The following is a 15747-nucleotide window of genomic DNA, read 5'->3' as shown; positions in this document are numbered from 1 at the left end:
AAGGACAAGGACAGAGTTTGGGATGGGGACCAGGACCAGGATCAAGATCGGGACAAGGGCTGGGATGGGGACAGTGACAGGAATCAGGACAAGGACAAGGACAGGAATCAGAACAAGGACAGGAATTGGGATGGGGACCGAGACCAGGACAGAGATCAGGACAAGGGCTGGGATGGGGACAGGGACAGGGATTGGGACAAGGACAAGGACAGAGACGGGGATTGGGACCATGATCGGGACAAGGACAGGGACCAGGATCGGAATAGGACCAGGACAAGGGCCAGGACAAGGACAGGGACAAGGATTGGGATGGGGACCAGGGCAGGGATCAGGACAAGGGCCAGGATAAGGACAGTGACAGGGATCAGGATGGGAATCGGGACAGGAATAGGGGCTGGGGGGGTGGAGATGGGGGGTGGGGATGGGGATGCAGACCAGGATGAGGACAGAGAGCAGGAGAGATGCAGTGACAGGGAGCAGGGACCAAGACTGAGACAGGAACAAGGACCATGCCCAAGCTGGACACTTGGAAGAGCAGGGACAAAGAAGGTGATGGAGACAGGGACCAGGATGGGGACCAGGAAGAGAACAGGGAGCAGGAGAGGGACAAGGATGGAGATTTAAACACAGACAAGGGCTGAGACTGGGATGGGAATCAGCACTGGGAGAGGGATGGGGCAGGGACAAGGACAAGGATGAGACTGGGATGGGAACAGAAGCAGGAACCAGGTGCAAAACAGGAACAAGGAGAGGCACTGGAAGAACAACAGGAAGTGGGATCAGCATGGGGACAAAGGCCAGGACCAGGACCAGGATGGGAACAGGGAGAGGGACCAGGAGGAGGATGGGAATCAGGAGAGAAACAGGGGCAGGGACTGGGAGCGGGAGCAGGACAGGGACAAGCACTGGGACTGGAATGGGAACCAGCAGCAGCAGCAGGACAGGGACAGGGATGGACTCAGGGACCAGGAAACCAACTGTCACCAGGAGAGTGACAGGGACAGGAACAGGCATGGGGACACAGATATCCACATCCCCGTGTGTGGATACAGGGACATATGGGGACACAGGGACACGTGTGCTCTGGGGGAACAGGGACATGGGCACCCACATCCCCACCCCAAGGTGACATGGACACCCCTGGGTGACATGGACACACACCAACACCCGAGTACCCAAAACACAACTGCCCCCTGCATCGGACACCCCTCAGCAGCCCCAGCCTGGGGGCGCCCGGCAGCTTCCAGTGCCCCATCCTGACCCCCGAGTGCCCCATCCTTACCCCTGAGTGCCCCATCCTGACCCTGGGGTGCCCCATCCTGACCCTGGAGTGCCCCACCCTGACCCTGGGGTGCCCCATCCTGACCCCTGAGTGCCCCATCCTTACCCTGGGTGCCCCATCCTGACCCTGGGTGCCCCATCCTGACCCCCGAGTGCCCCATCCTTACCCCTGAGTGCCCCATCCTGACCCTGGGTGCCCCATCCTGACCCTGGGGTGCCCCATCCTGACCCTGGAGTGCCCCATCCTGACCCTGGGTGGCCCATCCTGGCCCTGCTCTGGCCACGTGTGCCCAGCACATGTGCCTCCAGGGGATTTGCCGGCTGGATTAGCTGCAGCATGGGCCCAGGCTGACCTGCTTTTGGCAGGGGCCACGCCGGGAACGGGACTCGGGGGCTGTGGGACCCGGTTGCCGTGGCTGCAGGGTGCCATGGGGTGGGTCTGGGTGTGTCCCTCGTGTCCCCATCCACGTTTGAAGTGCGGGGGTGTAATCACAGGGTGGGCACATCCCTCCTCCCACGGCCGCGGCCAGAGCCGGTTTAACCACACGGTGAAACGTCCCGATTGCAGCGGGTCTGGCTGTGCCATAAACAACAGCCGGGAGCACGGCTGGCTCAGGAGCAGCCTGGAGAGTGGGGACTCTGTGGGTTTAGGGGGGGAAACACCAAAATGGGGCCTGGGGGTGGCTCCTGCCAGAGCTGCCCCACAGAGGGGACACATAAAGGGTGTGAACGCTCTGTGGAGCATCCGTAGGTTTGTGGGATATGAGTGGCTTCCTGAGCATCTACAGCTCCAGGGGACATTTATGGGTCCACAGAATGTGGATGGCTCCATGGGACATCTATGGGTTCCAGTTCCAAGGGACACACACGACTCCATGGCACATGAATGGTTCCTTGGGACATGCACAGACCGGACACAGATGGCTCTGTGGGACATCCACAGCCCCCAGGGACGTGTATGGTTTCATGGGATGTTTCCATGGGTTATCCATGGACATGTATAACTTCACAGGACACCCATGGGACACCCACAGCTTCATGGGACAAATAGGGTTAAATAGGGTTCCATAGGACATGCAGAGCTCTCTGGGACAGCCATGTGTCCATGGGGGAAACAGGGCTCTGTGGGACATCCATGGGACACACACAGCCCCATGGGCATCCTGCCCCTGATCCCCATCTTCCAATCACTGCACCTGAGCCCTCAATCTGTCCCTGTCCCCATCTCCCATCCCTGTCCCTCCTACCTGGCACCCTGCCCCAGTCCCTGCCCCACTTTAGATCCCTGTTTCCACCTCCCATCCCTGTCACTGCCCTCATTGCTGTCCCCTCTCCCTGACACCTGGCCCATATCACCATCTCCCACCCCACAGCCACATCTCCCTCCATACCCCAATGTCCCCCCACAACGCCTCCACCTCATTGTGTTCCCCAAACTCTCATAGAGCCCTCACCCTTTTGTACACTCCATAGCCCCCAGAGCCCCCTACACTCATCTCTCCCTTGCCCCCCCAAATCCCTGTTCCCCATGCTCCCCAAGGCCCCCTGTGCCCCCATTCCCCATATTCCCCATGCACTCCTACCCCATATGTCCCCTACAGTCCCCAAGGCCCTCTATGCCCCCACACCTCCAGTAGCCCCACACTCCCCATACCCCCTAAGCCTCCTCATGCCCCCATACCCCCTATAGGCCCCAAACCCTCCTAACTCCTCCATACCCCCCCATATCACTTACAGCCCCCACACTCCCCTATAGTCCCCAAGCCCCCTGTGCCTCCTCATGCCCTCATACCCCTATAGCCCCTGTACCCTACAGCCCTCCATGTCCCATGTGCTCCCCATGCCCCCATACCCCTCCATGACCCCAATACCCCCCATGCCCCCATACCCCCCCATGACCCCATACCCCTCTACGCTCCCATAACTCTCCATGCCCCCCATACCCTCCCATGCCCCCATACCCCCCATGACCCCCATACCCCTCCATGCCCCCACATACTTCCATGCCCCCCATAGCCCCCAAGTTTCCCATACCCCCACACCCCTCTATAGTCCCCAAGCCCCTCTGTGCCCCCATATCCCCTCTGCCTCCATCACCCCCGCACCCCCATCCCGGACCCCGGGGCGGCGGCGGGCGCTGACCGGGCGGGCAGGGGTCGGGCAGGGTCCAAGGCCGCGGGGGGTGGGCGGGGGCCGGGCCGGGCGGGCCGGGGGCGGGCCCGGGGAGGTGCTCGGAGCCTCCCCGGCCGCCGGGGCCGGGCAGAGCCGCCCGCAGCGCACCATGAGCGGCCGCGTCGGGGACCTGAGCCCGCAGCAGGCGGAGGTGCTGGCCCAGGTGAGCTGGGACGGAGCGACCGGGGAGCTGCGGGGGGACCGGGGCCGGGGCCGGGGCCGGGGCCGGGCTGTCCTCCCCGATGTGCGCCCGCATCCGCCGCGGGACCGGCATCACCCCCACCCCGCAGCACTTCTGCTCCCGGCCCCGGGGGGCTCCGCAGCCTCCCACAGCACCCCGAACCCACCGGCATCACCCCCGCTCCCGGCCCCGGGGGGCTCCCACCGCCTCGTCCAGCCCCCTCATTCCCGGCTCCAAACGCACGGCATCACCCCCGCTCCGGCCTCCGGAGAGCTCCGCACCCCAAACCTCCCGGCTTCACCCCGATTCCCGGCCCCGGGGACGTCCCATCGCCTTCAGCCTTCAGCCACCCCGCCCCCCAAATCCGGCCCCGGGAGGCTCCCACTGCCTCCATCCCTCCTCCCGGACCCCAAACACGCGGGCCGAGCCCCACTGTGGCACTGCCCACAGGGCCGGACCGTCCTGGGTGGGTCCTGGCGGTCCCACTGCCTACACCATCCCGCTGGTGGGCCCCCATCCCTTTCCCATCCTCCCCGGGACTCGGGAACCTCCTGCCTCACTGCGGGCCCTTGGGACGGTGCCCTTCTGCCACCTCCATCCCACCCTGGACCGCAGTCCCACGGGCTGAGTCCCCGTGGTGCTGCCCACCAGGGAAGGACCATCCCGGCTGTCCCGCCACACTGGGCTCCGCCGAGCCCCGTTTTCTTCTTCCACCATTCCCATGGGACCGCAAAACTTCCTGCCCTCACCGCCGGGATTGCAGGCCCAGGGACACCCAGAGCCGATGATTGTCACCCACCACGGCCACCGCTGCCAGGCGCTCGTGTTTGGGTGCCAGCTGTTATCGGGGCTCAGTGCACCAGGAGGGCACCCCCGTGCCTTTATCTTATCGCTGCCTTTCAGCCCCAGCCAAATTCCACTGGCGGGCGATGACCCCGCCGGGTGCCAGCACGGGGGGCAGGGGCAGGCGTGGGGCACGGGGCCCAAGCCGTGCCCGGTGCCAGCTGTGCCCTGGGCGGGTGAGGGAGGCAAGTGGCCGAACCCGTTCGTCCACCACCACCGGCTTTGTCCCAGGGTGAAGGAGCTAATCCCGGGTTTAATTACCCCTAAATTCAGCGGGAGATAAGCTAATCAGGCTCATTAAGGGGAGGGCCTCGGCTGGTACCGAGATTTGAGCTGTAGCCTGGTTGGGGTGAGCGGGGCCACATGGAGAGGGGACCCTGGGTCCCCCAAACCTCCCAATGCTGCACCCCAACACCCTCCTGCCTGTGCTGGGGGGCTGTGACCCACTGGGGGTCACAAACAGCAGGGGACACATCCAAAGGATGTGTCCATCCCAAAGGATGCCACTGGTGGGGACTGGTCTGCTTGGTCCCTCCCTGAGGGGACCCCAAATCCCCCAGTCCTGCACCCCAACACCTCCTGCTTGTGTCACAGGGCCGTGACCCACTGGAGTGTCACTGAGACGGGGACATGTGGCAACCTGCTGGTGACTGGCTTCATCCCAGGGATGCCATTGGCAGGGCCTGGCCTGCCTGGTGCCTGCAGGGCCCCCTCTGAGGGGCCCCAGCTTTCCCAACCCCCCAGTCCTGCACCCTGGCACCTTCCTGCCTGTGCCAGGGGGGCTGTGGCTCACTGGGGTGTCACTGGAGCAGGGGTACACACAGTGACAGCCTCCATCCATCCCAAAGGACAGCCCTGGAGGGGACTGCTTCACCCAGTCCCTGTGAGACACCCTGGGAGGAGCAGGGTGGTGACAGCCCACACACCTTATGCAAGGGCTTGGGGACACCCAGAGCATGGCAGCCGGCCTGGGGACAGTCCCCTGCCAGGTGATCGTTGATCCTGGCTGCATGTGGGGCAGGGAGGGGCACAGGGTGGTCCATCTCCCCTGGCAATGTCCCAGTCCTGGCTGGCATGTTTTTGGGGGCACGATGAAGGGACAAACCTCCAGCCCTGAGGTTTTTGGGGAGGATCAGGGATCCCTTCACCAACTGTCCCTCTTGTCCCCGCAGTTCCGGGAGAAGCTGCAGGACGTGCTGCCCTCCCTGCCCTCCCAGGACGACTATTTCCTCCTGAAATGGCTCCGAGGTAACCCCGAGGTGGGGGCAGCGCTGGCGGGGGAAGCCCCCATGGGGCTGGCGGGCTCTGAGCTCTCTGCTCTGCTCTCTTGCAGCGCGCTCCTTCGACCTGCCCAAGGCAGAAGCGATGCTCCGCAAGGTGAGAGGGGCACCCTGCTTTTGGGGCACCCCGCTGTGCTGGGACAGACCTGGTGTGGGACCCCACGCCCTGGGCCACCAGCCCCAGCAAGGGGGACCCACCCACGGGGCTCACCCTGTCCCAAATCTCACCCCGGCCCGCTCTGCCCCCGCTGCAGCACGTGGAGCTCCGCAAGCACATGGACGCTGACAACATCCTCGCCTGGGAGCCACCTGAGGTGAGTGTCCCTGGCCTCCCGGGGGTGGCCCTGGAGGGGACCGTCCCCCTGAGTCCCGTGGGGTGTGTGTGAGGTGCCCTGAGCCACACTGCTCCCGCAGGTGATTCGGAAGTACATGTCTGGCGGGCTGTGCGGCTACGACCGCGAGGGCAGCCCGGTGCGCTACGAGATCATCGGGCCGCTGGACGGCAAGGGGCTGCTCTTCTCCGCCTCCAAGCAGGACCTGATCAAAAACAAGTTCCGGGACTGTGAACTGCTCCGGCTAGCGTGTGAACAGCAGAGTGAAAAGGTGGGAATCTGCCCACACTCTGCTGGCCCCAACAGCTCCTTGTGTCCACATCTGGTCTGCCCCTACCAGTCATCATCTTCCCCAGCCCTACAGGTCCCTGTTCTGTCCATTTCCCTCTGTCCGTGTTCCTGCCAGCCCATGTCCTGTCCATCCCCACCACTCAATGTCCTCCCCAGCCCCATATGTCTACCTCTGGTCCATCCCTACCACATAAAGTCCTTCACAGCCCTATATATCTTATAGGTCTCTGTCCTGTCCATTTCCCTCTGTTCATGTCCATTCCCGCAACTCAAAGTCCTCCCCAGCCCATCTCCAGTCCATTCCTACCAGACAATGTCCTTGACAGCCCTATAAATCTTACAGGTCCTTGTCCTGTCCATCCCCATATGTCCATCTTTCCCAGCCAATGTCCTCACTCGCCAGCCCTACAGGTCCATGTCCAGTTCACCTCCCTCAGCCCCACAAGTCCATCTCCTGTCCACCCCACCATGGACCATGTCCTGCCAATCCCATATGTCCATCTCTGGTTCACACTCCCACCCCACAACTCTGCATCCTGCCCATCCCCACCAGTCCTTGTTCCCACTGTCCCTCAGCCCAGTTCCCTGTCCCAGCTCCCATGGTGCCCCTTCTCCCCACACCAGCACTTAGGAGGAGGCTCTGGCTGGTGTTACCAGCCTGTTGGGGCCACCCCATCCCTGAACCTCCCATGGGTCCTGCCTGATCCCCCCCATCCTCCTGTCCCAGCTGGGCAAGAAGATTGAGATGGTGATGATGGTGTACGACTGTGAGGGCCTGGGCCTGAAGCACCTCTGGAAGCCAGCTGTGGACACATATGGGGAGGTGAGGGCTCCTGCGCACCCCACTTCCCACTGGACCGCAGGGGCCGGTCCCTGGATGATGCAGGAGCGGGTCCCTGCAGTGCCCTGCACGCCCCAGTGTTCTGGGTGGGTCCTGCTGGGTGCATGGCATGGGTGACCTGAGCTCCCCCGCCTGCAGATCCTGTCCATGTTCGAGGAGAATTACCCTGAGTCCCTCAAGCGCCTCTTTATTGTGAAGGGTGAGTTTGGCCCTGGAGTCCTGCTGCCCTTATCCAGGTGCTGATGCCCCCCTGACGCCCCCCTCTGCCCCCAGCCCCCAAGCTCTTCCCCGTGGCCTACAACCTGGTCAAGCACTTCCTGAGCGAGGACACGCGCAAGAAGGTCGTGGTGTTGGGATGTGAGTCCTGACCCTCCCCAGCGTGTCCCAAATGGGGGTGACACGCCCCCACTCTGCTATCACCCCATTCAGGGGGGATACTCCAACTTGCAGCCCCCCAAACCCGCTGTCCTCCCCCGCAGCCAACTGGAAGGAGGTCCTGCAGAAGTACATCGACCCCGCGCAGATCCCGGTGGAGTACGGGGGGACGCTGACGGACCCTGACGGGGACCCCAAGTGCTCCAGCAAGGTAAGAGGAGCCCCCGCGGGGTTTTTTAGGGGTGCTGGGCAGTTCCCCCACCCCCACATCCTCCATCCCTTCCAGATAAACTACGGAGGGGACGTGCCCCGGCATTACTACGTGCGGGACCAGCTGGCACAGAAATATGAGCACTCGGTCGTGGTCAACCGGGGCTCGTCCCACCAGGTCGAGTACGAGATCCTCTTCCCCGGCTGCGTGCTGAGGTGAGGGCGGCTCCGCGCCGCGGGGAGCGGGGGACAGCCCCGTGTCCCCAGCGCACCGCAGCACCGCCCCTGCGCCCTGCAGGTGGCAGTTCCGCTCCGAGGGCGCCGACATCGGCTTCGGCGTGTACCTGAAGACCAAGGTCGGGGAGCGGCAGCGGGCGGGCGACATGACCGAGGTGCTCCCCAACCAGCGCTACAACGCACACATGGTGCCCGAGGACGGCTCCCTCACCTGCTCCACGCCCGGCATTTGTGAGTGCCGAGCCCTCCTCGGGCCGCTGCGGGACCCCCCTGTCCCTGACCCCCCGTGTCCCTGACACCCCACCGTGTCCCTGACACCCCACCGCACCCCTGACACCCCCTGTGTCCCTGACCCACCCGTCCCCCCGCAGATGTCCTGCGCTTCGACAACACGTACAGCTTCCTCCACTCCAAGAAGGTGAGCTACAGCGTGGAGGTGCTGCTGCCCGACACGGCCTCGGCCCAGCAGATCCAGGGGGAGTCCCCCAACCACAGCCCCTGAGCCCCCCGGGCTGCACCGCGCCCCCAGGACGGCCCCGCGGGAAGATGGAGCCGGGGCTGAGCTCCGGGGCTGCCGGACTGAGGCGGGAGCCGAGCGGGGCCGGGCGCCCGCAGCCCCCCCAAACTCTGTGCCTTATGTGGGTGCTGCACCCACCGCTGCTGCTGCTGCCTGGGCTGGGGAGTAAAGGGATGGACTGAGCGCGCTCTGCTCCGTTTGTGGCTGCGCCTGCTGCCCGCCGCAACCCTGCAGCCAGCCCAGCTGCCCCAGCCCTACAACTGCCCCCAGCCCCACATCCGCCCCCTCAGTCGCACATCTGCTCCCCCCAGCCCCTTGACTGTGCCCCAGACCCACAATTACCCACCCAGCTGTCCCCAGCCCCACAATTGGCCCTCCAGACCTACAACTGTCCCTCCGGACCCGTAACTGCCCCCCAGCCCCACAACTGCCCCCCAGCCCCACAGTTGCCCCCTCAGCCCCCGCCCCCGTGACCGCCGCTGACGCAAGGCCGCGGGGTCACGTGGGCGTCCGGGCCCCGCCCCCGCCGCCATCCCGCGGCCCTGAGGGGCGGGACAGAGACGTAACAAACGGGGTGGGGCCATGCAAATCAGTCTCGAATGGGCGTGGTTTGCTGACGTGCACCGGGGGCGGGGCATGCAGCGGGAGCGGTGGCGCGCGCCATGGGGCAGGAGGAACCCGACCTGTACCGGGACACGTGGGTCCGATACCTGGGTGAGCACCGGGAACCGGGCACTGAGCGCTGACACCGGGAAACGGGTACCGGCACCGGGCACTGACACTGAGCGCTGGCCCCGGGAACCGGCATCGGGCACTGACATTGAGCCCTGACACCGGGAAATGGGCACTGACATTGAGTACAGAGCACTGACACCGGGTACCGGCGCCGGGAGCTACGGGAGCGCCGGGAACCGGGCACTGACACTGGGTACCGGGCACAGGCATGGGGACCTGGGCATTGACATTGGGCACTAACGTCAAATACCCCTACCGGGACCCGGGCACTGACATCGGGTACCGGCTGTGCAAACGGGGCAGTGATACTGGGCACCGGCCCCTGTCACAGGGTACCAACACCAGGGACTGGGCACTGACTCACCAGACGCTGGTACCAATGTCTGGCACCACATGAGAAACCAGGCACTGACAGCCAGCCCTGCTTTAGGAACGTGACACCAGACACTGCGTCGGGCAGCGGGCACCATGCACTGCACTGCCCCGGGTGCTGGGCACCGCCCGTGGTACCGGGCACCGACACCCAGCACTGGTACCAGAGTGTGCTGGGTCCGTGGTGCTGGGCACCAACACCCAGCACCGGGTACTGCACACTGTACTGGGCGCTGATGTGGGGTTCTGGTACCAGATAGGAGCACCACACAGCAGGCCCTGGCACTGTGCACTGGCATGGCACAGCACACAGGGTAACAGCACCAGGTACCTGTCGCTGTCACCAGCACCGACACTGGCTATGGCACCGTCCACTGGCACTGTGCAGGGACACTGGACCCCAGGACCAGTTACTGGTTCCTGCCAGGCACTGGGCACAGACACAGAGCCCACTGGGCACTGTCACTAGCACTGGGCAGTCACAGACACCAGCCCTGGCAGCGGGCACCCCCAGCCCCGCTGTCCTGGTGGCAGTGGGTCCGAGGGGACCCAGGCACCACAAACACCCCCTGTGCGAAATCCATCCGGTGACACTGGGACACCCTGCAGGGGTGACACGGGGACAGCCGGTCCCTGACCCTACCATCCCCTCAGGTTACGCCAACGAGGTGGGCGAGTCCTTCCGCCCGCTGGTGCCAGTGCCGGTGGTGTGGGCCAGCTACGGCGTGGCCACCGCCTACGTGACCGCCGACGCCATCGACAAGGGTCGCAAAGCCGCCGCCGTGAGTGCCACCCCCCTCACCCCCCACCTCTCCATCCCTGCCTTCCCCTGAGCCCTGTGTCCCCCCCAGGCCCACCCGCAGGACCCCACACGCGTGGGGGTGGCCGTGGTGGACACCTTCGTGTGGCAGAGCCTGGCCTCGGTGGCCATCCCCGGCTTCACCATCAACCGGCTCTGCGCCGCCTCGCTGGCCCTGCTGGGGGCCCTGACCCGCTGGCCCCTGCCCATGCGCCGCTGGACCACCACTGCCCTGGGGCTGGCTGCCATCCCCCTCATCATCACCCCCATCGACAGGTAACGGGGACACCCCCGGGGCGGGGACAGGCGCTGCCACCACCCCATCCCACAGCCCACAGGGATGGAGCACGTTTGTCTCCTTGGAGACCGGTCCCAGTATGGGCTTGGGGCTGGGAGCAGCAGGTGGTGATGGGCTGTGTCCACTCCAAAGGGGCTTTGCTGGGGTCCAGCCAGGACATGTCCCTGCCAGGACGGGGATTATCCGGAGCTGAGCTGGGATTAGCGCAGTGAGGCTGTGCTAAACCTGGTTTTGGTGGCGCTGGTGTCTCAGGGGATATTAAGGACAGCCCCACCCATCCCACATCACATCCACTGCCCCAAAGAACCCCGTGCCTCACTGACGCCCTCTCCTGCCGCAGGACTGTGGATTTCCTGATGGATTCCAGCCTCCGCAAGCTTTACAGGGCACCAGGAGAGCCCCCGACATCCCACTGAGCACCACCCCACGCACTCTGGGGAACCTGAGGCATGCTGCTGTGACCCACTGACTGTGACCCCTCACTCTGGTGACCCCCAGAGTGGCCACCCTGCTCCACACTGGTCCTAATAAACCATTTCAAACATGACCCCTGGTGGGTGATGCTGAGGTGCCACCAAGGCCAGGCCCTGTCCTCTCCTGGGGGACACATGGGTCTGGGTGAATCCCAATCTCTCAGGGTTCTCTGCCTGCCCAGAGCAGCCTTGCTGTCCCCACCCTGGAACCTTCTCCACCTGCACAGTGTCATGGGACATCCTGGGGACTGTCCCCAAGGAGCTGTCACCACATCCATGGTCTCCAAGGACATGAAATCCACCCTGCCAGGAGCTGCCATCTCCAGCACCACAGGCTGGGACAGTGCCACAGCACCTGGAAGCCACAGGAACCTGCAGATGTGTCTTGCCAGTGCAGGGGCACATCTCCATCCCTTGGTGGCACCCACACGCTACCAACCAGGAGAAGCTTTAGAGAAACCAAAACCACATTTATTGGTGAGAAAGAGGCTCTGGCCCCATCTGGCCCTGTTTCTCTGTCTCCCTGAGGAGCAGGGCCCCCACCACGCTCTGCAGCTCAGCCTGGAAGGGACACCTCTGCCTCGGTGGCCGCTGTCCCCTCCGGGCTCTGCCCAGGCGCCAGGTGGTCAGGGCCAGCCCCAGCAGCGCCCCCAGCACGGTGACCACCAGCACAGCACTGCCCACCAGGGCCAGCAGGAGCCTCTTCACCGTCCGGCACGGGGCTGGAATGGCAAAAACACACCTGGGGGTCAGAGGGGGGTTCAGCACAAGGGGTGGGGGTTTTGGGGACGTGGGAGAGCGTTGGGTGTCCCTCACCTTTGTACCATGGCAGCTTCTCCTTCTGCACCAGCACTGGTCCAACAGTCTCCCGGTGGAGTGTCCCCTCTCCTGGGAATGCTGTGGGAGGATACATCCAGTGCAGTCCAGCCCAGGTCCAGGAGCCCTCCCAAGACCCCAAAACACCCTGGGGCCACCCTGTCCCACCCCTGGTACCTGGCATGTCTCCATGGAGGGTGTCAGCAGCGGGACAGCCGGTGTCACAGCAGTGGCATGGGGTACTCTGGACAGGGTCCTCTGCGTTGTGCCAGCTGGGAGAGGAGAGGACAGAACTGGGGGGTGGCTCTGGGGGTCCCCAGACTCCACCTCAAGACCCACATGGTGCCACCCCAGAGGAGATGTCTCCAAGCACCTCCACAACACCTCTGCGGCACAGGGGAGCTGGGATCTGTGGTGATGCCCCCACTGTCTGCCATCGAATAAGAGGTGACATCCAGACCACAGTGGGGTGACTTGGTCTTCCCAGAGGTGGGTTCTGCCCCCAGCACACCCATGGGGTGCTCGTGTCTCCGGACACCCAGCGTACCTGGCCGTGGTGTGGCTGTAGAAGCAGGACCTGGTGGCACGTCCTTGTCCCCATGCCATCAGCAGGCAGTGCACATAGACCTGCTGAGGCACCACGTCCTTCCTCAGGGACCCTGCTCTCCTTCTGCATGACCTCGTGGAGCTGAGGCCACCCCAGCAGGAGCACTGTGTCTCAGGATGGACAATGTTTTGGGACACCCAGGTCATCCCCCTCCCTGGGACCTCCATCCCACCAGCAAGGGCATCATCCCCACCTCACCTGCTCCTCCTGGGGCTCACCCTCCAGCGTGGGGGCCAGGATGGAGAGCTGGAGGTCAGACCCCCCTCTCTGGTGCTGGACAGACACGTTCCCCAGCTTCTCCCCGTGCAGGCAGCTGTGGCAGGAGAGTGACACAGGACATTCCAGGGCTGTCTTCAGGCTCTGGACATCCCTTTCCATCAGGAGGTCCTGCAGAACCCCAGGGTGGCTGGAGAAGGAGCCCCTGCTTCCTGCCCCACCAGCACTGACCCACGGCTGTTGACCAGCATGAGGACCCTCCTGGAGTGTCCTGGCTGCTCCGTGGTGGTCCAGTAGCACTGATCCACGTGGATCTTCATGGAGATGCTGGGACTGAAGTGGACACTGGCTTCCAGGTGGATCACAGAGCCAAGGCTGAGCACTGGCAGCTTCTCTGGAGTGGCACTGGAGTCCTCTGAGAAGTATGGGTTCAGTGTGACACCCCCAAACCTGTCCCACCAGAGATGAGGCCACCAGACACATCCTGGACCACCATCCCTACAGCTTCTCCCTTTTAGAGCCCACCTCCCATCCTGGCTCTGTCCCCCAGGCCTGCTTTCCCTGCTCTCCAGAGCTTCCTGGACCCTCATGGGGCTGAGAGGGACCATGTCACCCATCGGGGCAGAGCTGACCCCAAACCCCATTGTGGTATTGGGCACAGGACTAGGAACATCTCAAAGCCCGACACCCTCCACAAGGACAGGAGGGGAGCTCCTGCAGGGACAGCCACCTTTCCTGGTGGTCCAAGTCCTGGGGCCAGCCAGGAGAAGGCACTGACTGCTGCTGATTGAACCCAAGGGTCTTGGCTGGACCCATCCCATGGTCTCACCCCCAGCGTTTTCCTGCACTCACCATCCAGGAGCCTCAAGGTGAAGTTCATGATGGGCTCCTCAGAGTGGGGGTGAGCAGGAACCCTCCCTGTCCTCATGCCTGAGGACATCACTGGAGCTGTCACCGTGTGACCAGGGGGCTCTGAGGCAACTGCAGCCATGGTGGTCCCTGCAAGGGAAGGGCTGAGCCAGCAGTAGCATGTCCCAGACACAGCAGGGACATCCAGGTCCTCAGGTGTCCCCAGGACTTGTTGGGGACAGCAGCACAAAGGCGGGGAGAGCAGCCAGGAGCACATCAGGGGCTCCTCTGTCCCCAGCCCACCTACACTACAGGAACACACCAGGAGCATTCCCAGCACCGTGACCCTGCCCAGGGCAGGGGACAGGCCAGGAGCTGCTCATGGGGTGGGACACCACTGCCAGCAGCCACAGACCCCACCAGTGCCTCTGATCCCCCTCACCCCAACCAGGACCCACCCACCCTGCTGGGACCTCAGGGGAGCTCCTGGCAGCCCCTTGCCCCAACCCTCAGAGCTTGGGATCATTTTAGGAAGGCTCCTCTACCCCAGCCAGCCCCCAGGTGACCATCAGGAGCCAGCACTGGGCAAAGCAAGGGGCACCCACCACCCACAGGACAACCAGGGGAGGAATGAAGGGGGATCCCAGCCCCACTCACCTGCCACCTCCAGCACAGCCCCACACAGCAGCACCAACAAGCACAGCTCCATCCCCGGTGAGCAGCATCCCCACCCCACCAGCTGGGGGTCTTTAAGGACTTGGGGCTGGGTGTCAATGGGTCCCAGCTGGCACTGATGGGGCTGGAGGCTTTGCTTGGTCTCTGCAGCCATTGGCAGCCCCACATTTGGGGCTGGTCCCACCTCTCACACCTTCCCAGTTCCACCACAAGAGCCTGTGCCCATCTTCCAGGCCCCATTCCATCCCACAGCCCCAGTGCCACCACTCAGACTGGTCCTGCAGGTGGTCCTGAGCATGATCCCATACCCACCAGTTAGTCCCGGTCCCAAATGCACCAATCAGTCCTGCTCCCAGTGTGATGCTGGGCTCCCCATGCCATTGTTGTGGTCCTGGTCCTCAGGAAGGTGCAGATCCCACCACAAGGTCCCATCCCCACCAGTCAGTGCTGGTCCTGTGCATGGTGCTGCTCCCACCATGTCCTTTTACTCCTGCACATGGTCCTGATCCAAGCAGATCCCAGTTCACCACATGGCCTGGTCCCATCACTCAGCCTTGGTCCCTTGGATGTCCCTGGTCCCACCTCAAGGTTCTTAAGCCCACCCCAGTTTTGACCCCACCATTGGCAGGATCCCATGGCTGATCCTGGTCCCACCAAAGAGTCCCAGTCCCCAGCAGCCCTCCTTGTCCCATCATAGCTCTGCTGGAGGGGAACACCACCTGGGAGCAGCAGCTTGGTCACAGCCAGAAGAGAGACCTGCTGAAGTGCTTGTGTCCCTGGGTCCTGCCTGTCTCAGGTGTCCCCATCACAGCCCCAACACTCCCCCACAGGTCTCCTCTGAGTGGGCTGACCTGGTGGCCTGGCTGCAGGGGGAGTGTGGAGAAGATGCAGTGCAAGTCCCATGGCCACCCCCAAAATGGGGTTCCCCCACCAGCAGCAGAGCTGGAACACGGTGGCACGAGTGGTTTGTGTCACCAGGGATGGCTGGTCCCATGGCTCTGCTGTCCCTGTGAAGCCAGCAGACCTTCCTGGGGGCACCTGCACACCATAGGGGTGTCCCCCAGCACCCAGCAGGGACACTGGGGACAGACCCAGGCACCCCACTCGCACTGAGGCTCTCATTCCTCAGCACTGCCTGGGGGACACAGGGCCCCCCACCCCCAGAACTGATGGGGACAGTGCTGCCAGGACCCTGGGGAGCTCCCAGAAGGAGCAGGGACTGGCTGAGCATCCTGCTGTGGCTGTAAGAACATCCTCACCCCATCCCTCCTATCCCAGAGGAGGAGGAGATGGCTGGAGACCAGCAGGCCCATCCTTATATCCAAAACTACCAAATATACAGTTATA

General features: G+C 63.9%; 2 protein-coding genes across 2 annotated transcripts; both read left to right on the top strand.

Moving 5' to 3' along the window:
* Nucleotides 1–3516: 3516 nt before the first annotated feature.
* Nucleotides 3517–8729, top strand: SEC14L2 (SEC14 like lipid binding 2). The gene is made up of 12 exons (XM_030958864.1): nucleotides 3517–3616; nucleotides 5650–5725; nucleotides 5811–5854; nucleotides 6012–6071; nucleotides 6172–6360; nucleotides 7108–7203; nucleotides 7360–7420; nucleotides 7495–7578; nucleotides 7701–7807; nucleotides 7883–8022; nucleotides 8105–8274; nucleotides 8415–8729. Exons 1-12 carry the CDS (start codon nucleotides 3563–3565, stop codon nucleotides 8543–8545), a joined length of 1212 nt encoding a protein of 403 aa, XP_030814724.1. The 5' UTR covers nucleotides 3517–3562; the 3' UTR covers nucleotides 8546–8729.
* Nucleotides 8730–9185: 456 nt separating this feature from the next.
* On the top strand, nucleotides 9186–11311 carry MTFP1 (mitochondrial fission process 1). The gene is made up of 4 exons (XM_030959077.1): nucleotides 9186–9274; nucleotides 10322–10449; nucleotides 10519–10742; nucleotides 11105–11311. Exons 1-4 carry the CDS (start codon nucleotides 9223–9225, stop codon nucleotides 11178–11180), a joined length of 480 nt encoding a protein of 159 aa, XP_030814937.1. The 5' UTR covers nucleotides 9186–9222; the 3' UTR covers nucleotides 11181–11311.
* Nucleotides 11312–15747: the final 4436 nt, after the last annotated feature.

This window comes from Camarhynchus parvulus, chromosome 15, assembly GCF_901933205.1.
Source record: "Camarhynchus parvulus chromosome 15, STF_HiC, whole genome shotgun sequence".
Classification (NCBI taxonomy): domain Eukaryota; kingdom Metazoa; phylum Chordata; class Aves; order Passeriformes; family Thraupidae; genus Camarhynchus; species Camarhynchus parvulus.
This window is presented reverse-complemented; position numbering and strand designations above follow the sequence as displayed.